Genomic DNA, 23,333 nt, shown 5'->3' on the forward strand with positions numbered 1-23,333 from the left:
GTTGTTATTCAGCAATAGAAAAATGTATGTATGTTAGCCCAGGAAGTTAATGTTTTAATATATGTATATTTACAGACTTACACAAAATTATCTAAATTACTTAACCGTACTAAATGTAATTAAAATCTAAATAATATATATTGCAGCAATCTTTTACTTCTAATTGGCCGAGGATGTTGTGGTTAGCAGTTGATCAAAATGGTATCCATTTACTAGAGCACAGATCACGAAATATTTTATGCTCACATGAATATGAATCTTTGATATCATTCTCGCCTAATATGAATTCACTGATGATTTTTACTGGAACGGAAAAGAAGCAATCTAAAGTTATTTTAAGTACATCTCAGGTAATGATATAATATACGTTTATAAAATAAGTTTCGAATTTTCCTAATGATTAAGTTAAATCAAAATCTATAGATAACGTAAATTTCGCATAATAAGCTAGTTTCAGCCGACTATGAGTTCGTGCCAACAAATGTAATTGTTGAAGCCCCTGCGATAATAATTAGTCAATTGGGATCTAGATTTAAACGTAATGTATATTTGACACTTCAATTAGAGTACAATTTATGGCGACTCGCCTCTGCAAGACACACCTGCCACAGGATGAACGAGAGCAAGCTCAGCGTACTCCGGCTGGGAGAGTGTTGAGCGTTTCAGAGAGCGCCAGGATTTGGTTCTATAAGCTCCGGCGGTTCGCTGGGATATACAGGCCACTCCTACTATGCGACTCGCTACTAGCTGACTCGCTCCTGTCTGTGCAGACCTCGCTAAAGCTGCTGGCGTTGTCTTCGTCTCTACCAATGTCTCTTATCCTTTTATAGTCGTTGCAAGGATCCCCTTTGGATGTCTTTTCTGTTCCCACGATCTCCAGGAAGTCCTTCGATGTCCTTATTTTCCACTAGCGTTGATTTTCGGTACATTGCACTTTCATTGGGAGTTTGTTCGGCTCTCCATTTATCTCTCTTTACTCATCGCTCTCACTTTAATTTCTCTGTGGCCCAGCCACAGGCCCTGATTCGTGGCTTGTTCGCGTGCCAGAAAACGGTAAAGTGGGGTGACGCCGCTTTCCCGCCAAATCACGTGACAGCCTCCCATTGGCCGATGTACCATTGTTGCCCTGCGAGTGAAAGTGTCCACTACTATCACCTGGGCCCGAACGGCATCTCGGCTAACGGTCGCGGCTAATTATCGTCGTGCGTGCGACACGAAACCATTGCAGAATCTGTTGAAGCGAAGATTCCGTTCGCGCTGATCGCTGAACGTCATGCAAAACTTACATATTGTGTTTGCAGCCCCCGGTGGAATTGACGCATGTGCGAGTGGCAGTTGGCATTTATACCATTTGCCACTCGTTATCACTCGCCGTTGTAGACGTCTCTTTGCTGGTTCCGGCTGTTATTCTGACTATTGAGGGTGTTCCGGTGGGGCTCTGCAGTCGTTTCTGTTACTGCTGCTAGGAATTCGTGCCACAGACGTCGCACAGTAGGACCTTTGCTCATTTTGCGCTGCAAAAATCATAACTTTTGAACCAAGCAAGGTATTTCGAAAATTTAAAAATCATTCGAAAGAGAATTCTTCAAGCTTGAGCTGAGCTAAAGCATAAGGTGATGTGTGAATAGGTTGCTTCACAGTATTACCTCAAACATAAAAAATGTGATTTTAGTCAAAAATTACACATTTTTGTATGAAAAAGTAAACTTTTTGATTGAAAATATATTTTTTATTTTATTATATTTCTTAAATATTACTAGTTTAATAATTATTTCTTAGAAATCAGATTTTTTGTTATTTTTTTTCTTTTTTTTTTTTAGTTTTTCTGCTTGCACTCTTTTATATATGGGTTAATATCTAATAAACTTAATGTAGAAAAAAAAAGGGACCAATAACAAGTGTTTGTTGACAATATTTTTGATTAGGTAGAAACAAAAAGGGACAGCAACGGAAATTTTAACAACAATTTATAAAAAACCCAACCCTATTCAACAAACGTTTTGCCGTCGGCATTTTTACCTACTGCATACAGCTGTATGCAAATTTGACCGTTTTTAGTACATTTTGTGCGTTTTTATGCCGATTTTGGGTTAGTTTTTTTCTATAGGAAACCAATATCGCAAATTCGCGCAGCCAATTTTTTATGAATGTAGAATATACATTTCTTAACTCGTGTGTATAAACCGAAGTTTGGGAATCGCCGGGAATCAATATATTTAATCCACTTTAGGTAAAAAAAAGGGCAAAATTTTAACGTTACCTAGAATGAATCTATCTCGTAAACTAATAACGAATTGACATAATTATACCCTGAACCCATTGAAAATGGGAAATCAGGGTATAATGGTTTTGTGAAAAAGTATGTAACGGGCAGAAGGAGGCGTGGCAGACCCCACAAAGTATATACATTCTTGATCAGCGCGACGAGCTGAGTCGATATAGCCCTGTCCGTCTGTCCGTCCGTCCGTCCGTCCGTCCGTATGAGTGCGTCGATCTCAGAAGTTATAAGAGCTAGAGAGCTGAAATTTGGCATGCATACTCGTGAGTACCATACGCAGTACGAGTTTGCTTTATTTTTTCGATAAATCGTCCGATAACTTTTTTATCGAGAATAATCGAAAAATTGATTTTGTTTTTTAAGCCTAATTTGAACATTTTTAGAGATGGAGTCTCCAAATTTGCGTTGTATATAAAGTTAATCGATACAAAGATTTTGTAATTTACAGATTTTGGATACCACGCCCCCTTCACCCCCAATTTGTAAAAGACGCATTTCAAGTACTAGAGACTTGGGACTTGGAATGTGCACACATATTCACCATATGATTACGCTCTAAAAGTTTCATTAAGATCTTATGTCTACAAAAGAAGTTATTCAACAAATAAATTCTCATAATATTGCCCACACTGCAGCGCAGCCCAAGCGCAGTCGCTGCTTACTGCGCAGTTAGCAGAGCGTAGGCTTATGCGTGCGTGTGGATGCATGTTTATGTCTGTGTGCATAAAAGAAGTGCAGAATGATTAGAATATCAGCTTGGAGGGTTCAGGGTATCTCCTAGTCGAGCAGTCTCGACTGGAGCTTTCTTACTTGTTTTTCTTTTATTTTGTTGGGAATAAGCCAATTTTTCCAACGATACCAAGAAGTCAATAATCCGTACATTATATTTGCTTCAGTTCGGTCGCAAATTGCAACTTTTTTTTACAAAATTTCTAGGTTTCGGTTCAGTTTGAAAATTTACCCAACTTTGAGGGGTATAACTACCCTTTACATTCACCTTTTTTCAAAAATTTTTGGAACCCCTGTCCCAATGGTTAATTTCCAATGGCATCAAAAAATCCAAAATCGGTGATTATGACTTTACTTATTTTTGCCACGCTCTTTCAGCAGAGGTCCAACTGTGCGTCGTTGCTTCCGACGCCTAAATCTCACAGCTGGTGACATCAGTCGTGTGACAGGCGTCCGCAACCACACTCTGTTGAAACGCTGCAGAAAAATTTTCGGGTTGGTGTTGAGAACTGGTAAAATCCATGTCTTTCGCAACTGCCACCGCTGCCGAGACTTTTAACTTATAATTGGTCCTGTTTGTCCTCTTCCAGCGTATTCTAGCCTACCCTGCCTTATTGCTGGGTTCTAGGCCGGGTACGGTATCGCCCTGATACCGTTTTTCGTACGCTCATTTGCGCACGCATACACAGCCCTGCTGTGGCCAAACATTTCTTTGCAAGCTCTTCTACTGCGCTTCAATGTTGTTGGCCGTTTTATGTATCTCTCCTTTTTTTGTTGTTGACTGTTTTATGTATCGCTCTAATTGACACCTTCATGCCGCTTCGTGCTAGCGCACGATCGCTGAGCAGCCGACGTAGGCCCTTGACCCTTGCCTACGGCTGCTTGCTCTCGCTTCGTTATGTGTGCGTGTGTGGCAATTCTATGTCTGGAATAGTTATACTTATTATAAATAAGTGCAATATCCGTCTTACTGTCCGTCCGTCTGTCCCTATGAATGCAGTCTATTTCGGCGCTAGTGAAGCTAGAGATTTTTCGAATTCGGCTATATTCTGTACACTATTGATGCTAGAGACCTGAAATTTGGTATACATATGCGGGTTGACCACCCAAGTCCAACGAGCTATGGTAGACATATGTTCGCCCATAGAGGGCGTGGCAAACCGCAAAAGTTTATATCTCCTACAGTTTGAGAGCTAGAAGCTTCAAATTTAAATAGTTGAGTTACTGGTGGCCTCCTCTATCGATGTATTTGCGTAAATTTAAACTTATAAAATTATTTGACTAAGAAAAAGAAAAGTATTAAGTGCCATTCATTCAAGCTCGCATCTACCCAATAAAATATCTATTTTATATAAAACGAAATATGTATGAAAAAAAAAAACAAAAAATAATAATAATAATAACATCGAAGAGGTTTCAAACCTCCTCTACTCTAACATAATTTGCGTCACCCTTAGCACCCGCGCCACTGCTTTGCTTGATCAGCCAGTTGCTGAAATAGAATAGCTTAATAAGAGAGCGCCATCAAACAAAACTACAATAACGGCTAGAAAGTCCAGAAATCAATCGAAACTCTAAGAATGTGAGAAAAGGCGCGCTTCTGTCTATACGCATAGAATAGACGATGAGTGTGTGCACATGTATAGGAAAATCGCGCAGATCTGCTGTTAGCTGAAGCCGGTATTCAATATATGGATATAAATATATAATAAAAATCAAAACTTTATAAATTGTATATGTAATTTAAATGCCATGATGCAATGATGATAGCAATAGCTATCGGTGATTTTCCAATATATATATAAGAGCTAGAGACTTCCATTTTTTTAAATGTCCGTATTTACAGCGCGGATATCGAGTTTATCACTAAAAATCGATAAATCATCCCGATCTTTTTTATCGATAAAAAACCTTATCGAAAATCAGTTATAAAATTATATCTCCTATTTTATACAATTTCTGTTTTTGTTGAAATTTACCCACCACTCCTAAATCAACCTTCTCACCCTCACCTTTGTAAAAGGCGTATTTCAAATACTAGAGACTTGTGCTTTGACAAATGCACGAATATTATTGTTATAATTACGATCTAAAAGTATAATGAAGATCGTATGTCCACAAAAAAGTGATTACAAAATTAAGTTCTCATAGTAAGCGCACACTGCAGCCCATGCGTTTACAATGTTTTTTTTTTTTTTTTTTATATATTCGTTTGCAAGTTGCAAGTTGCGTGGTGGCTAGGATAGTGCGCGATGCTTGCGGAACGGCCGTAAATCATTGCTTCGCAAGCACAATGCCTGGCCTGGAACAGCTCGTCTTCTCATTCGCTCGACTCTGCGGAGCTCCATCATCACTGTGGCCGCGAAGGTGCTTGTTAGCTCCCAAGCTTCCTCCGATTCCAACATGGCGTTGACTAAGTTGTCCGCTTTGATGGAGCGGCCCACTGCCTCTTCCAGACGACGCCCTCCTCCAGGAACCGTCCACATTCGAAAAGAATGTGGTTGGCGTCTTCCACATGCCCTCGCTCACACCAGGGGCACTCGTCAGATTCCTCGTGGCCAAAGCGCTTCAAATAGCTCCGAAAGCTTCCATGACCCGAGAGGATCTGCGTAAGGTAGAAGTTAACCTCGCCATGTTTGCGGTTAACCCATGGTTCAAGCTCCGGGATGAGCTTGTGCGTCCACCGCCCTTTAGCTGAGCTATTCCACTTTCTTTGCCATCGTGCGATGCTGTTCGCCCTGACAGCGTTGAGTCGTGTAGGCCCGTGCGAATTCCGCTCCACGGCTTCGGCGACCAAATACTCCAGTGGCACCATACCGGCTATGTCGAGTGCCGCGTCATCGGAGATAGTCCTGAAAGCGCAGCTGACTCTGATTGCGCTCAGCCTGTAGATCGCGCAAATGCCTCGGCTGTAGCTCGGCGTTGCCATCGCTCCATATTGGCGCAGCATAGAGGGTGACAGACTTAATGACGCTCATTAGGAGGAGACGTCGTTGCTGTTTAGGTCCCCGCGTGTTAAGCATGATTCTCGAGAGAGCTCTACAAGAATCAGCTGCCTTTTTATGCACATACTCTAAGTGCTCGCGGAAAGTTAATCTTGTGTCTATCATGACACCAAGATATCTTATCGCCCTATTTGACGCAATGGTGACGCTGCCGATCTTTATATTGGCAGTTTCCACTCTTTTGCGACTGTGCGCGCCTGCTTGTGTTTCCAAGCGCAGTACGCCGTCGTACATGATGTTCCATAGGAGAGGCTCCAGCACTGAGCCTTGGGGTACTCCAGCTGACACTGTATGAGTTTGGGGACCCTCACTCGTGTTGTATACCAGTGTTCTCCTCTGAAGTAACTCTTTATTGTTTCTTTAAGATATTTATGGATATTATATTGTGACAGCGCATTCAGTATCATATCCCAACTAGCTGTATTAAAGGCATTCTTTACGTCCAGGGTCGCAATAATGCAGTATTCCTTCGTCCCATGCTTCCATCTTGTGCCATGGATGGCGGAAGTGGCCAGACCAACAACTTTGTTTAGCGCATCCGTTGTTGCCGGGCCTTCCGGAATCCAAATTGATTTGGTGACAGGCCTCCGGCGCTAGTAATCGCAGTCTCCAGTCTAGAGCAGATCAATTTCTCAAACACCTTTCCCATGGTGTCTAAGAGACAGATCGGTCTGTATGAAGATGGCTCATCTGGTGGTTTGCCAGCCTTGGGTAGCAACCCCAGGTTCTGGGCGTTCCATATTGCCGGGAAAGTCTCTTGAATTAGACATTCGTTGAATAATTCAGCGAACGTACTAGGGTGCAAGGCGAGGGCTAGCTTTAGCGCACGATTTGGGATCCCGTCCGGCCCTGGAGCAGTGTTGGTTCTAAGACCCCGGAGAGTTACTATGATTTCTTCCTCTGTGGCTGCTTGTGTGTGTATGTGTTTGTGTGTGTGTGTGAGTGTTTTTTGTGTAAGCAGAAATACGCAAAAAATGATTAAAATAGCTATTTCTCGAAGGGTTCAGGGGATCTCGTAGTCAGCAGTCTCGACTAGAGCTTTCTTACTTGTTTTTTTTTTTTTTTTGCTTTCACTCTATAGTTTCAACATTATATCTCCTACATCTTTAAAGCTAGAATATATCATACAATTTCGGTTTTTGTTAAAATTTCCCCCCCCTTGTTTTCACCCGCTCACCCACATATTTGTAAAAGGTGTTTTTCAAATACTAGAGACTTGTGCATGCATTAGTGACAAATGAATGAAATGTATGTAACAGGCAGAAGGAGGCGTGGCAGACCCCACAAAGTATATATATTCTTGATCAGGGCGATGAGCTGAGTTGATTTGGCCCTGTCCGTCTGTCTGTCCGTCTGTCCGTATGTATGAACGCGTCGATTTCAGAAGATATAAGAGCTAGAGACTTCAAATTTTTTTTTAAAATGCCCGTAATTACAGCACGCATATCAAGTTTATCATTAAAAATCGATAACTCATCCCGATCTTTTCTTATCGATAAAAAACCTTATCGAAAGCCAGTTATAAAATTATATCTTCTACACCTTTATTGCTAGAGTCTCCAAATTTTTAATGTATGCTTATATGCAATTTATAACCTCGCCATGTTTGCGGTTAACCCATGGTTCAAGCTCCGGGATGAGCTTGTGCGTCCACCGCCCTTTAGCTGAGCTATTCCACTTTCTTTGCCATCGTGCGATGCTGTTCGCCCTGACAGCGTTGAGTCGTGTAGGCCCGTGCGAATTCCGCTCCACGGCTTCGGCGACCAAATACTCCAGTGGCACCATACCGGCTATGTCGAGTGCCGCGTCATCGGAGATAGTCCTGAAAGCGCAGCTGACTCTGATTGCGCTCAGCCTGTAGATCGCGCAAATGCCTCGGCTGTAGCTCGGCGTTGCCATCGCTCTTGCCCATATTGGCGCAGCATAGAGGGTGACAGACTTAATGACGCTCATTAGGAGGAGACGTCGTTGCTGTTTAGGTCCCCGCGTGTTAAGCATGATTCTCGAGAGAGCTCTACAAGAATCAGCTGCCTTTTTATGCACATACTCTAAGTGCTCGCGGAAAGTTAATCTTGTGTCTATCATGACACCAAGATATCTTATCGCCCTATTTGACGCAATGGTGACGCTGCCGATCTTTATATTGGCAGTTTCCACTCTTTTGCGACTGTGCGCGCCTGCTTGTGTTTCCAAGCGCAGTACGCCGTCGTACATGATGTTCCATAGGAGAGGCTCCAGCACTGAGCCTTGGGGTACTCCAGCTGACACTGTATGAGTTTGGGGACCCTCACTCGTGTTGTATACCAGTGTTCTCCTCTGAAGTAACTCTTTATTGTTTCTTTAAGATATTTATGGATATTATATTGTGACAGCGCATTCAGTATCATATCCCAACTAGCTGTATTAAAGGCATTCTTTACGTCCAGGGTCGCAATAATGCAGTATTCCTTCGTCCCATGCTTCCATCTTGTGCCATGGATGGCGGAAGTGGCCAGACCAACAACTTTGTTTAGCGCATCCGTTGTTGCCGGGCCTTCCGGAATCCAAATTGATTTGGTGACAGGCCTCCGGCGCTAGTAATCGCAGTCTCCAGTCTAGAGCAGATCAATTTCTCAAACACCTTTCCCATGGTGTCTAAGAGACAGATCGGTCTGTATGAAGATGGCTCATCTGGTGGTTTGCCAGCCTTGGGTAGCAACCCCAGGTTCTGGGCGTTCCATATTGCCGGGAAAGTCTCTTGAATTAGACATTCGTTGAATAATTCAGCGAACGTACTAGGGTGCAAGGCGAGGGCTAGCTTTAGCGCACGATTTGGGATCCCGTCCGGCCCTGGAGCAGTGTTGGTTCTAAGACCCCGGAGAGTTACTATGATTTCTTCCTCTGTGGCTGCTTGTGTGTGTATGTGTTTGTGTGTGTGTGTGAGTGTTTTTTGTGTAAGCAGAAATACGCAAAAAATGATTAAAATAGCTATTTCTCGAAGGGTTCAGGGGATCTCGTAGTCAGCAGTCTCGACTAGAGCTTTCTTACTTGTTTTTTTTTTTTTTTTTTGCTTTCACTCTATAGTTTCAACATTATATCTCCTACATCTTTAAAGCTAGAATATATCATACAATTTCGGTTTTTGTTAAAATTTCCCCCCCTTGTTTTCACCCGCTCACCCACATATTTGTAAAAGGTGTTTTTCAAATACTAGAGACTTGTGCATGCATTAGTGACAAATGAATGAAATGTATGTAACAGGCAGAAGGAGGCGTGGCAGACCCCACAAAGTATATATATTCTTGATCAGGGCGATGAGCTGAGTTGATTTGGCCCTGTCCGTCTGTCTGTCCGTCTGTCCGTATGTATGAACGCGTCGATTTCAGAAGATATAAGAGCTAGAGACTTCAAATTTTTTTTTAAAATGCCCGTAATTACAGCACGCATATCAAGTTTATCATTAAAAATCGATAACTCATCCCGATCTTTTCTTATCGATAAAAAACCTTATCGAAAGCCAGTTATAAAATTATATCTTCTACACCTTTATTGCTAGAGTCTCCAAATTTTTAATGTATGCTTATATGCAATTTATACAATTTCGGTTTTTGTTAAAATTTACCCCCACCCTTAAATTCACCCCCTCACCATCACTTTTGTAAAAAGCGTACTTCAAATACTAGAGACTTTTGCTTTGGCAATTACATGCATATCCATGCTATAATTATAATCTGAAAGTTTCATGAGAAAAGTACATCCACAAGTTATTGAAAAATTAAGTTCCCATAGTAAGCCCACACTGCAGACAATGCGCGTTTATGCGTGTCTATGTCTGTGTGTGTGCGTGTATGTGTGCGTTGAAATAATTATTGAAGTATCAGTTGCTCGAGGGGCTCAGGGGATCTCGTAAGCGAGCAGTCTCGACTAGAGCTTTCTTACTTGTTTCATAAATTTATATAATATTAACATAATTTATTTTTATTTTTCAGGCTTTCCAGATAGCAACGCTTATAAATGAATACTCTGAAATAGTGAAAAAGGCGATGAATTCCAATTTAAATCAATAAATTCTCACACCAACGTGTTCCTTATATTAAGACGATCAGTTAAAATTGGACCTTATAGCTAATTATTAATAAAAATTGTATTATTTAATAAAGAAATTACATGTTTGTAATGAATATAATATATTCAAGGTGGTGAGTACAGCTAATATTAATAAAAACTGTATTATTTAATAAAGAAATGACATGTTTGTAATGAATATAATATTTATTTATTTCTTAAAGCTATTGACAACAAGTAAGAAAGCTCTAGTCGAGACTGCTCGACTACGAGATCCCCTGAACCCTTGGAGCAATAGCTATTTCAATAATTTTTCGCGTCTTTCAGCTTACACAAGAAACACGCACACACACACACGCACGTACGCACACACAGGCATACATACACACACAGGCTTACAGACACAAACGCATACACACACTCACATACAAACACACATACACAAACACATACATACACATACATAAACACATACACACACATGGAGTTCGAGTTGCGTTTTCACGGAGTGCGGTCGATATCATCGTGGTCCATCGTAGACAATAGCTTGAACTGTGTTTTCCCCTGTGAAAGTGGAAAGAACTGAAGTCAACGTGTTTGCTGTGGGCGCGGCGTACCCAGCGACCTCAAAAAACTACCAGAGACTTACTCGGTTCGTGGAATTCCCAAGCGGTATAATTCGGAGGTGCAAGAGAGGGGGGGCGATAGCGTCAGTGTTTTGGCGTCAGGGCTTCTTTCCTTTCCTTGTCTTTTGTGGGCGCGTAAATTTTGTTACTTTAGGCGTCACACTTGCGCAAATTGGTGGAAATTGCATCGGGCAATCAGCTGCTCACTAACGTTGGTGCGTTGCTAAGCCTTAGCAAAGACAGCAACCTAGCTGCTGGAGTGAAGTAGCAGTTATTAAAAGTAGTGCATACTTTCGGGCTCTCGCTGTAGTTGAGTTTAAGTTACTGCGGGTTGTAAACTCAGATTATATTAGTAGCCAGTAGGACGAGCTGCAAGCTTTTGCGCGTCGTTCCTCGTTGCAGCGATCGCCGCAGCAACAACAGAGGGCGTTGGCGCAGCCGTCGACTTCTAATCAGGCTCCAGTGGCTGAGTGCCACGCACCCAAGTCACTAAAAGAAGCGTTAGCTCAAATAGGAGCCACACTAGAGGGTTTGTCTGCCTTATTTGGGGGTCAGCGGCATATAAATGCCTTAATGAGAGAGGAGCTGGCTAGGCGGTCAGCCTTCACAAGACGGCCGAAGCGTTCTGCAACTGTTCGGTTAAAAACTGTGAAGTGCAGACCACGCCACTCTAAAAAGTAGGCGAAAATGTTAAGGCAGCGAGCATTAGTGCTACAGTGGGTAGCAATACTCCCAAGCGGTCGAGGGAAGTTGCCTCCGAACAGAGGAAAACTCCCTCAAAAAAGCCGAGGCCCAATAGAAGTGCAGCGAACCCAAAAGAACCAATGGCTCTACGGGCTACAGCTGAAACTTCAAACCATGCCGCTCGACAGACAAACCAGAGCAGCTGGACAGTCGTTGAAGGGCGAAAGCCTATGCAAAAACGTCCCAGGATTGACGCGATTGCGATTTCAGGCGTAGGGGGTTGCAGCTATGCGGACATGCTTCGTGTAGTTAAAAGCGACCCAAATTTGAAGCATCTGAACAGCGACGTTCAAGGCATTAGGAAGACAGCTAAGGGTTACCTTTTATTGCAACTGAGTAGGAAGCCGGAGCATAGCGCTGAGGCTCTGCACGAAGCTGTAGGCAAGGCCTTGGGAGACCGAGCGGTAGTTAAAATACTTACCGAATCGGCTCAAGTTGAGATTCGCGATCTAGATGAGTTAGCGACCAAAGAGGAGATCTTGGAGGCAATTAGGGTGGAGTTGAGGGATAGCTCACTCCCCATTGAGGCTATCAAATCGCTTCGGCCAGCTTTTGGTGGACAGCAAAGAGCTACGGTTGGTCTTCCAATTGGGAAAGCTAAAACTCTGCTCGAGCTGTCCAAAATTAGAATAGGATGGGTAGTTTGCCGTATCCGAGCCGTGGAGCAGCCTAAACGCTGTTTCAAGTGCCTCGATTACGGTCATATGGCAGCAAACTGCGTCAGCGACTGTGACTTAAAGGGCGCCTGTTTCAGGTGTGGAGAAATGGGTCACAGTGCACCAAGCCACCAAAATGCAGCCTCTGCATCCGGAAAGGTGAAAAGCAGACGGACCATTCAGCAGGCAGCTTCAAGTGCCCATCTTACCGTGAAGCTGCTCGTAAAATGAAATGTTAAGGTTTTTGCAGCTTAACTTAAATCATTGTGTTGCTGCCCAAGATCTTCTAGAGCAGACCATTAGGGAAAAATGTATAGATGTAGCTTTTCTCTGTGAGCCTCACCACTGTAGAACCAGCTGCCCTAGGACATGGTCAACAGACGTTAATGGCAAAGCTGCGTTGTGGGTATGCGGCAACTCAACGAACGTACTTTCGAATGTTAAGTCATTCAATGGGTTCGTACGTGGCCGATATTGTAGCTTATGGCTTTACAGTTGCTATCTGGCCCCCATCATGCAGCTCAGTGAATTCACGACGGTGCTCGACGAGCTTGCCGAGGATGCTAGGGGTCGGAAGGCCATTATAGCTGGAGATTTTAACTCCTGGGCGCTAGAATGGGGTAGCCCCACAACAAATGCCAGAGGTCGTATCCTACTGGAGATCTTCGCGACACTAGATGTTGCACTGCTCAACACTGGCCATGAGTACACCTTCAGTCGGGCGGGATACGGGTCTGTTATCGACATTACTTTTGTCACTTCATCCCTCTTTCGGGGAGCAACATGGAGCCATTGCGATAGCTATACAGGCAGCGATCATACGGCACTTCTGTTCACAATAGGTGAGCCACCTGCCAGGGCGTCAACATTGTGGAGGGAGTCGTATCGGCTAGATACTTTTGATCCCACGGTCTTTTCAGAGGCCATTCAGTCTCTGGGTACAATTGGTAATGCTGAGGCCAGAGCATGCCAAATGGTAGCCCAAATAGCAGCATGTTACGCCGCAAGCAGTTCATGCGACAACATGAGCCTACGTATTGGTGGAATACGCAAATAGGTGACATTCGTCGCAAATGCATCCAGGCGAAAAGCAGCTACCAACGGGCTCGCGGTAGGTCAACGTTTTTTGAGAAACAGTTAGCTTACCAGGCAGCTAGAAGACAGCTGAAGAAGGCCATTCGGGCAAGCAAAAGAGAATGTTTTTTACAGTTGTGCGACTCAGCCGAATATGACCCTTGGGACAGGGCATATAAGATAGTAGTTAAAAGACTATACGCAGGTAGACAGGTGCAGCCTACGGATCGTCTGGAGCTTAAATCGATTGTGGAAACACTCTTTCCAGAAAGTTTAAGCTCCATTCACGCCCCTGAGTCCGAGTCTGCTGATCAGGGCTCAACGAGCACTGAAATTGTTTTAGTTACAGAGGAAGAAATATCAGTAGTTCTCCGAGGTCTTAGAACCAACACAGCTCCAGGGCCGGACGGGATCCCAAATCGTGCGCTAAAGCTAGCCCTCGCCTTGCACCCAAGTACGTTCGCCGAATTATTTAACGAATGCCTGATCCAAGAGACGTTCCCGGCAAAATGGAAAGCCCAGAATCTGGTATTGCTACCCAAGGCTGGCAAACCACCAGATGAGCCATCTTCGTACATACCGATCTGTCTCTTAGACACCATGGGAAAGGTGTTTGAGAAACTGATCTGCTCTAGGCTGGAGACTGCGATTGCAAGCGCCGGAGGCCTGTCACCAAACCAATTTGGATTCCGGAAGGCCCGGTCAACAACGGACGCGCTTAACAAAGTTGTTGGTCTGGTCACTTCCGCTATTCAAGGCACCAGATGGAGGCACGGGACGAAGGAATACTGCATCATCGCGACCCTGGATGTAAGGAATGCCTTCAACACAGCTAGTTGGGATATGATACTGAATGCGCTGTCACAATATAATATCCCTAAATATCTAAGAGAGATAATTAAGAGCTACTTCAGAGGAAGAACACTGGTATACAACACGAGTGAGGGTCCCCAAACTCATACAGTGTCAGCTGGAGTACCCCAAGGCTCAGTGCTGGGGCCTCTCCTATGGAACATCATGTACGACGGCGTACTGCGCTTGGAACTACCAGCAGGCGCGCACACCATTGGCAGAGGATATGTGCCGCGAAAGTATCAATCGCATACGAAGCTGGTTGACAGGAGCTGGGCTCGAGCTAGCGGCACACAAGACCGAAGTTGTACTAGTCAGCAGTCGCAAAAGAGTGGAAACTGCCAATATAAAGATCGGCAGCGTCACCATTGCGTCAAAGAGGGCGATAAGATATCTTGGTGACACAAGATTAACTTTCCGCGAGCACTTAGAATATTTGCATAAAAAGGCAGCTGATTCTTGTAGAGCTCTCTCGAGAATCATGCTTAACACGCGGGGACCTGAACAGCAACGACGTCTCCTCCTAATGAGCGTCATTAGGTCTGTCATCCTCTATGCTGCGCCAATATGGGCAAGAGCGATGGCAACGCCGAGCTACAGCCGAGGCATTTGCGCGATCTACAGGCTGAGCGCAATCAGAGTCAGCTGCGCTTTCAGGACTATCTCCGATGACGCGGCGTTCGTCATAGCCGGTATGGTGCCACTGGAGTATTTGGTCGCCGAAGCCGTGGAGCGGAATTCGCACGGGCCTACGCGACTCAACGCTGTCAGGGCGAACAGCATCGCACGATGGCAAAGAAGGTGGAATAGCTCAGCTAAAGGGCGGTGGACGCACAAGCTCATCCCGGAGCTTGAACCATGGGTTAACCGCAAACATGGCGAGGTTAACTTCTACCTTACGCAGATCCTCTCGGGTCATGGATGCTTTCGGAGCTATTTGAAGCGCTTTGGCCACGAGGAATCTGACGAGTGCCCCTGGTGCGAGCGAGGGCATGTGGAAGACGCCAACCACATTCTTTTCGAATGTGGACATTTCCTGGAGGAGAGGCGTCGTCTGGAAGAGGCAGTGGGCCGCTCCATCAAAGCGGACAACTTAGTCAACGCCATGCTGGAATCGGAGGAAGCTTGGGAACTAACAAGCACCTTCGTGGCCACGGTGATGATGGAGCTCCGCAGAGTCGAGCGACTGAGAAGACGAGCTGTCTCAGGCTAAGGTAGCGCATAGTGCTTGCGAAGCAATGCTTTACCCGCCGTCCCGCAAGCACCGCGCGCTATCCTAGCCACCACGCGACTTGCAATTTGTTATATAATTTTGTCAATAAATGAATATAAAAAAAAAAAAAAAAAAAAAAACATACACACACATACACAAACATTTACACACACAAGCATAAACCCGCATGGGCGGCAGTGAGCGCTTACTATGAGAACTTAATTGCTTAATAACTTTTTTTGTGGACGTACGATCCTCATGAAACTTTCAGATTGTTATTATTATAACATGGATATGCATGTAATTGCCAAAGCACAAGTCTCTAGTATTTGAAATACGCTTTTTACAAAAGTGAGGGTGAGGAGGTGAATTTAAGGGTGGGGGTAAATTTTAACAAAAACCGAAATTGTATAAATTGCATATAAGCATACATTAAAAATTTGGAGACTCTAGTAATAAAGGTGTAGAAGATATAATTTTATAACTGGTTTTCGATAAGGTTTTTTATCGATAAAAAAGATCGGGATGAGTTATCGATTTTTAATGATAAACTTGATATGCGCGCTGTAATTACGGACATTAAAAAAAAAATTTGAAGTCTCTAGCTCATATATCTTCTGAAATCGACGCGTTCATATATACGGACAGACGGACAGACGGACGGACGGACGGACAGACGGACAGACAGACGGACAGGGCCAAATCAACTCAGCTCGTCGCCCTGATCAAGAATATATATACTTTGTGGGGTCTGCCACGCCTCTTTCTGCCTGTTACATACATTTCAACAAAACCATTATACCCTGATTTCCCATTGAAAATGGGTTCAGGGTATAAAAACGTGATAATATTTATTAAAATCAACACAAAGAACATGAAACGCACTGTGCAAAGAATAATCCCTAGTGCATACAAGTAAATGAAGCGGACGATAGTGTCTAGTTGCTCGGGACGGAACCGAAAAATTTAGACGACCCAACAAAGAGGACGAATCAATATCACCACTAATCAATTTATACAGAAAAACATTTATTTTATTTATTTATTTTTAGATCCATATTCAGGAAGTGAATATGGATATTAACTGCTGTGGAGATCAGCAGAAGAAAAAAATCAGCAAATAGATTAGAGGAATCCTGATCGTTGCAAGTTTTTTCTCCTCCAAGGACAAATGAGGACGGCAAACCAGAAGATTTGCGCTTCGAGTTTACAAATGAAAAAATTTGTTTGGGATCTCGAGTAAACTGACATTTGCAACGTGTAAGATAATTCTCATAACAGCTAGAATTTAAAAGACTGAAGTTTGACTTGGCAATGGAATATTTGGACCAGTCAATACTTGAACCAGACTTTTTGTAATTTTTAAAACATTTAGTTTTAATGTTTCTCAAGCTCGAAAGAGTTTTGGTAAACCAAGGTGGCTTATTTGAAACTGGCGAAATACGGCGGAGAGGGACACAAACATACAGAATAGAATTTAAGGTAGAATAAAAAAACGATGCTGCTAAATTAATATCAACCGACTCATATAAAAGAGACCAGCCTGTTGAATTAATTAATTCGTTAAGCAAAACGAAATTGCATTTACGATAACAGCGACTAGGTTTAGAAGGCATTGGAGTAGTAGAGGGAGGATTAGCGATAGTTAATAAAACCTCTAATGTGGGGTGATATATATCCTCAGGTAAGCAGAAAGGAGTTGATCTCCCGACATTAATGAGCGAATCATGATTAATAAACACAAGATCAAGAGTGCTATTAAGATGGTTTGAAATAGAGTTCATCTGAAACATAGACAGGTTAAAAAATTCATCAAAAAGATAGTGATCAATTGTCGGAATAAAGTAATTTGCATTACAAGTTGAAGACGAATATTAAAATCACCGAACACAAGAAGACAATCTCTATCATTTACATGTTCATTAACTTCTTTAATACAATTTATGTGGTGAGCATAATCTCCATTATAATCTCCACATCATGAAGGGACGAAAAGGTAAACAATTCAGAGTGGATAATGGACTTAACCGCAATTAACACCCCACCCCCCACCTCTGCGCGACGAACGGTCGAGTCTATAAATAGTGAAGTTACTTGAAAGAATTTCACTATTAATAAAATTATTACTTAGCCATGTTTCAGTGAAACCGATAATATCATATTGTACACTAAAACTATGCAAGAAAAGACTTTTAAGTTTTGAGTTTTAGCCACGTACATTTTTGGTACAACGTTTGATGATGATTGCACCGAAGGTAAATTTACTGAAATAGGCATCGATCTGGTACGATTTTTGGGTTTAAATTCATGAACATTTTGATAAATCAGGGACAGCTGAGAAGAGGTTGGTAAGTAATTTAGTTTTTTGGTACAACGTTTGATGAAGATTGCACCGAAGGTAAATTTACTGAAATAGGCATCGATCTGGTACGATTTTTGGGTTTAAATTCATGAACAACTACATGAGGTGGCCAGAAATTAGGATCACAAGTAGTATTCTATAAAGTATTCTATAGGCACATTGATTTTGAACGAAGCAATTTCGGTGTCGCGAAACTAAACTTCGATATAAAAACATTAGCCGGAATCTTATTTGAGATAAAAGCCGATACTGCCTCAATGGTAGTGCCTAGTGCTTTCAAGGAGAGACAACAGATAAGGTAATGCTAGGAGAGGCTGACTTATTGTCACTCTTTGTTTGAGCAACAATAGAAGTAGTAACCAAATTTGGGACAGGGGCTTGAGTTTCAATAGAAGCCTCAATAGGAGAAACAGATATGGGACAAGCTGAAGGAGGATCTAGAGAATTTGGAGCCGACGATAAAACAGAAGCGCAAGGTGAGGGAGGAGCAAGCGAATTAGGTGACGGTACTATTACAGAAGGAGTTACCGACAACAAAGGAGTCTCCAATTGAGGGAGAGGACTTTGAAAGCCATACTGATTTAATATTTCTTGCCATGTTACTGGTCAACTGCATAGAAATCTTCTTCAGTTTTAAAAATTGAGCCCTCACAGCAGTATACATTTTAGAAAAGTTGATCTGTTTTTCCAAGCAAATCGGACAAGACCAGCGTACGCCTCCACTACCAGCTTTAGTAGTAGACATAATCTTGTCATATTCACGCCCAGTAAGACCTGCACACATAGTATGCATCATGTTATCACACAGCCAGCAACTTATAAATTTCACTTGTGCAGAATCAACTGTTTGCCTGAAAGTGCAAGCTTTTTTGCAGCAACTCATATTGGCAATTGGGATAGATCACAAAATTGCTGAATGTAAACAGAAATGTAAGCACCAAGAGAGGTATAAATGTGTTGAGAGCGAGTCCAACAACAAACAGCCGTTACAGAGCGCAACGAAAATACAACGAATAATGAACCGACGCTGCACACAAAACTTCACAAATTAAAAAAGCGAATTATTAAAAACACAGTGAACAACGGATTAAACCTTGCACAGGAAAATATAGATATTTTCTATATACAACCGAACCGCAATTATGTGAAATTTATAAGAATATTCAACAAGGAAAACAAGAGCACAATAGTAAACACGTCTGTTAACTCTCACTGAGAACTCTCTCTGTGCATTTTCCGATATGCCAGAAATCATATGTTCTCACTTATATTATTGCAATTGGTTGAAAACACATCCGATTGGTTTGCTTGTGGTTTATTGAATTAATTCTTAATTCTAAGACAATTGTCACGTACAGCTAAAATCGGTTGGCTACCCTGCCAGTGACGTCGCCAGAGCAGCGGTCCGCTTATGTATGCATATACATATGTTGCCGGCGGAGCGGCGGTCTGTTTATGTATAAATGTATATGTCTTCTAGTGTAAAAATAATTATGTGTATTAATGTATAAATGCATAAATATATAAAAGTGTATATGTATATATATAATGTTTACATAAAAATATGTTTATATGTATGCCACAGCAGCGGGTGATGTATCATATTACTTATTGCGACAGAGTCTTGCGCTGTAAGATCTGCCTACTCAGCAATGGATTTAAAGACCTTTGCACTCGATTGTTATGAGCATAAATATTGTGATACAATATATTCGGAATAGAGAGAGTTTAGACCTATTGTTCCAAATTATATAAAATATATTAGACCTATTGTTCCAAATTATATAAAATATATTATTTCATTGAACACCAAGTTGTTATATATTCACAAGAACCCAACACAGCGTCCCCAATCACTAGTACTCTAGTGTGGGAGAGCTTAACTGGCGCCCGAGCAGGGACATACATTCTTCACGGAAATAAAGGGAAATGGTGACGTGTCAATAATTCTATTAAAATAACTTATTAAACAAGTAAGAAAGCTCTAGTCGAGACTGCTCGACTACGAGATCCCCTGAACCCTTAGAGCAATTCAATAATTTTTCGAGTCTTTCAGATTACACACGAAACATGCACACACACACACACAGGCACGTACGCACACACAGGCACACATACACATACACACGCATACAGACACACATACACACACACACACGCATACACACACAAACGCATACACACACACACACACAAGCACCCACGCATAAGCACGCATGGGCTGCAGTGTGCGCTTACTATGAGAACTTAATTGTTTAATAACACAAACATACAGAATAGAATTTAAGGTAGAATAAAAAAACGATGCTGCTAAATTAATATCAACCGACTCATATAAAATAGACCAGCCTGTTGAATTAATTAATTCGTTAAGCAAAACGAAATTGCATTTACGATAACAGCGACTAGGTTTAGAAGGCATTGGAGTAGTAGAGGGAGGATTAGCGATAGTTAATAAAACCTCTAATGTGGGGTGATATATATCCTCAGGTAAGCAGAAAGGAGTTGATCTCCCGACATTAATGAGCGAATCATGATTAATAAACACAAGATCAAGAGTGCTATTAAGATGGTTTGAAATAGAGTTCATCTGAAACATAGACAGGTTAAAAAATTCATCAAAAAGATAGTGATCAATTGTCGGAATAAAGTAATTTGCATTACAAGTTGAAGACGAATATTAAAATCACCGAACACAAGAAGACAATCTCTATCATTTACATGTTCATTAACTTCTTTAATACAATTTATGTGGTGAGCATAATCTCCATTATAATCTCCACATCATGAAGGGACGAAAAGGTAAACAATTCAGAGTGGATAATGGACTTAACCGCAATTAACACCCCACCCCCCACCTCTGCGCGACGAACGGTCGAGTCTATAAATAGTGAAGTTACTTGAAAGAATTTCACTATTAATAAAATTATTACTTAGCCATGTTTCAGTGAAACCGATAATATCATATTGTACACTAAAACTATGCAAGAAAAGACTTTTAAGTTTTGAGTTTTAGCCACGTACATTTTTGGTACAACGTTTGATGATGATTGCACCGAAGGTAAATTTACTGAAATAGGCATCGATCTGGTACGATTTTTGGGTTTAAATCCATGAACATTTTGATAAATCAGGGACAGCTGAGAAGAGGTTGGTAAGTAATTTAGTTTTTTGGTACAACGTTTGATGAAGATTGCACCGAAGGTAAATTTACTGAAATAGGCATCGATCTGTTACGATTTTTGGGTTTAAATTCATGAACAACTACATGAGGTGGCCAGAAATTAGGATCACAAGTAGTATTCTATAAAGTATTCTATAAAGTATTCTATAGGCACATTGATTTTGAACGAAGCAATTTCGGTGTCGCGAAACTAAACTTCGATATAAAAACATTAGCCGGAATCTTATTTGAGATAAAAGCCGATACTGCCTCAATGGTAGTGCCTAGTGCTTTCAAGGAGAGACAACAGATAAGGTAATGCTAGGAGAGGCTGACTTATTGTCACTCTTTGTTTGAGCAACAATAGAAGTAGTAACCAAATTTGGGACAGGGGCTTGAGTTTCAATAGAAGCCTCAATAGGAGAAACAGATATGGGACAAGCTGAAGGAGGATCTAGAGAATTTGGAGCCGACGATAAAACAGAAGCGCAAGGTGAGGGAGGAGCAAGCGAATTAGGTGACGGTACTATTACAGAAGGAGTTACCGACAACAAAGGAGTCTCCAATTGAGGGAGAGGACTTTGAAAGCCATACTGATTTAATATTTCTTGCCATGTCACTGGTCAACTGCATAGAAATCTTCTTCAGTTTTAAAAATTGAGCCCTCACAGCAGTATACATTTTAGAAAAGTTGATCTGTTTTTCCAAGCAAATCGGACAAGACCAGCGTACGCCTTCACTAACAGCTTTAGTAGTAGACATAATCTTGTCATATTCACGCCCAGTAAGACCTGCACACTTAGTATGCATCATGTTATCACACAGCCAGCAACTTATAAATTTCACTTGTGCAGAATCAACTGTTTGCCTGAAAGTGCAAGCTTTTTTGCAGCAACTCATATTGGCAATTGGGATAGATCACAAAATTGCTGAATGTAAACAGAAATGTAAGCACCAAGAGAGGTATAAATGTGTTGAGAGCGAGTCCAACAACAAACAGCCGTTACAGAGCGCAACGAAAATACAACGAATAATGAACCGACGCTGCACACAAAACTTCACAAATTAAAAAAGCGAATTATTAAAAACACAGTGAACAACGGATTAAACCTTGCACAGGAAAATATAGATATTTTCTATATACAACCGAACCGCAATTATGTGAAATTTATAAGAATATTCAACAAGGAAAACAAGAGCACAATAGTAAACACGTCTGTTAACTCTCACTGAGAACTCTCTCTGTGCATTTTCCGATATGCCAGAAATCATATGTTCTCACTTATATTATTGCAATTGGTTGAAAACACATCCGATTGGTTTGCTTGTGGTTTATTGAATTAATTCTTAATTCTAAGACAATTGTCACGTACAGCTAAAATCGGTTGGCTACCCTGCCAGTGACGTCGCCAGAGCAGCGGTCCGCTTATGTATGCATATACATATGTTGCCGGCGGAGCGGCGGTCTGTTTATGTATAAATGTATATGTCTTCTAGTGTAAAAATAATTATGTGTATTAATGTATAAATGCATAAATATATAAAAGTGTATATGTATATATATAATGTTTACATAAAAATATGTTTATATGTATGCCACAGCAGCGGGTGATGTATCATATTACTTATTGCGACAGAGTCTTGCGCTGTAAGATCTGCCTACTCAGCAATGGATTTAAAGACCTTTGCACTCGATTGTTATGAGCATAAATATTGTGATACAATATATTCGGAATAGAGAGAGTTTAGACCTATTGTTCCAAATTATATAAAATATATTAGACCTATTGTTCCAAATTATATAAAATATATTATTTCATTGAACACCAAGTTGTTATATATTCACAAGAACCCAACACAGCGTCCCCAATCACTAGTATTCTAGTGTGGGAGAGCTTAACTGGCGCCCGAGCAGGGACATACATTCTTCACGGAAATAAAGGGAAATGGTGACGTCAATAATTCTATTAAAATAACTTATTAAACAAGTAAGAAAGCTCTAGTCGAGACTGCTCGACTACGAGATCCCCTGAACCCTTGGAGCAATTCAATAATTTTTCGAGTCTTTCAGATTACACACGAAACACGCACACACACACACACAGGCACGTACGCACACACAGGCACACATACACATACACACGCATACAGACACACATACACACACACACACGCATACACACACAAACGCATACACACACACACACACAAGCACCCACGCATAAACACGCATGGGCTGCAGTGTGCGCTTACTATGAGAACTTAATTGTTTAATAACTTTTTTTGTGGACGTACGATCTGCATGAAACTTTCAGATTATGATTATAACATGCATATGCATGTAATTAACAAAGCACAAGTCTCTAGTATTTGAAATACGCTTTTTACAAAAGTGAGGGTGAGGGGGTGAATTTAGAGGTGGGGGGTAAATTTTAACAAAAACCGAAATTGTATAAATTGCATATAAGCATACATTAAAAATTTGGAGACTAGCAATAAAGGTGTAGAAGATATAATTTTATAACTGGTTTTCGATACGGTTTTTTATCGATAAGAAACTTGAAATGCGCGCTTTAATTACGGGCAT

At 41.6% G+C, this 23,333-nt stretch overlaps 1 protein-coding gene and 1 long non-coding RNA gene across 14 annotated transcripts in view; one reads left to right on the forward strand and one right to left on the reverse strand.

Moving 5' to 3' along the window:
• The window catches only part of Myo81F (unconventional myosin 81F), a 281,418-nt gene extending 271,167 nt beyond the window's left edge, over nt 1–10,251 (forward strand). For all 13 annotated transcript variants that reach the window (XM_089461766.1, XM_089461770.1, XM_089461765.1 and 10 more), the window contains 2 exons: nt 147–350; nt 9,981–10,251. In XM_089461766.1, coding sequence (XP_089317892.1) covers nt 147–350; nt 9,981–10,058 — 282 coding nt within the window. In that variant the 3' untranslated portion in view covers nt 10,059–10,251. The remainder of the gene's footprint in view (nt 1–146; nt 351–9,980) is intronic.
• LOC149270971 (uncharacterized) lies at nt 149–23,043 on the reverse strand. Its single transcript, XR_016268491.1, has 2 exons — nt 10,706–23,043; nt 149–10,620 (listed from the first exon to the last, which is right to left on the reverse strand). It is a non-coding gene; the product is annotated as an uncharacterized LOC149270971 (long non-coding RNA).
• Between the last annotated feature and the right edge of the window lie 290 nt (nt 23,044–23,333).

The sequence above is a fragment of the Drosophila arizonae genome, chromosome 2 (assembly GCF_054131065.1).
Source record: "Drosophila arizonae isolate 15081-1271.41 chromosome 2, UAZ_ARI_1.0, whole genome shotgun sequence".
Taxonomy (NCBI): domain Eukaryota; kingdom Metazoa; phylum Arthropoda; class Insecta; order Diptera; family Drosophilidae; genus Drosophila; species Drosophila arizonae.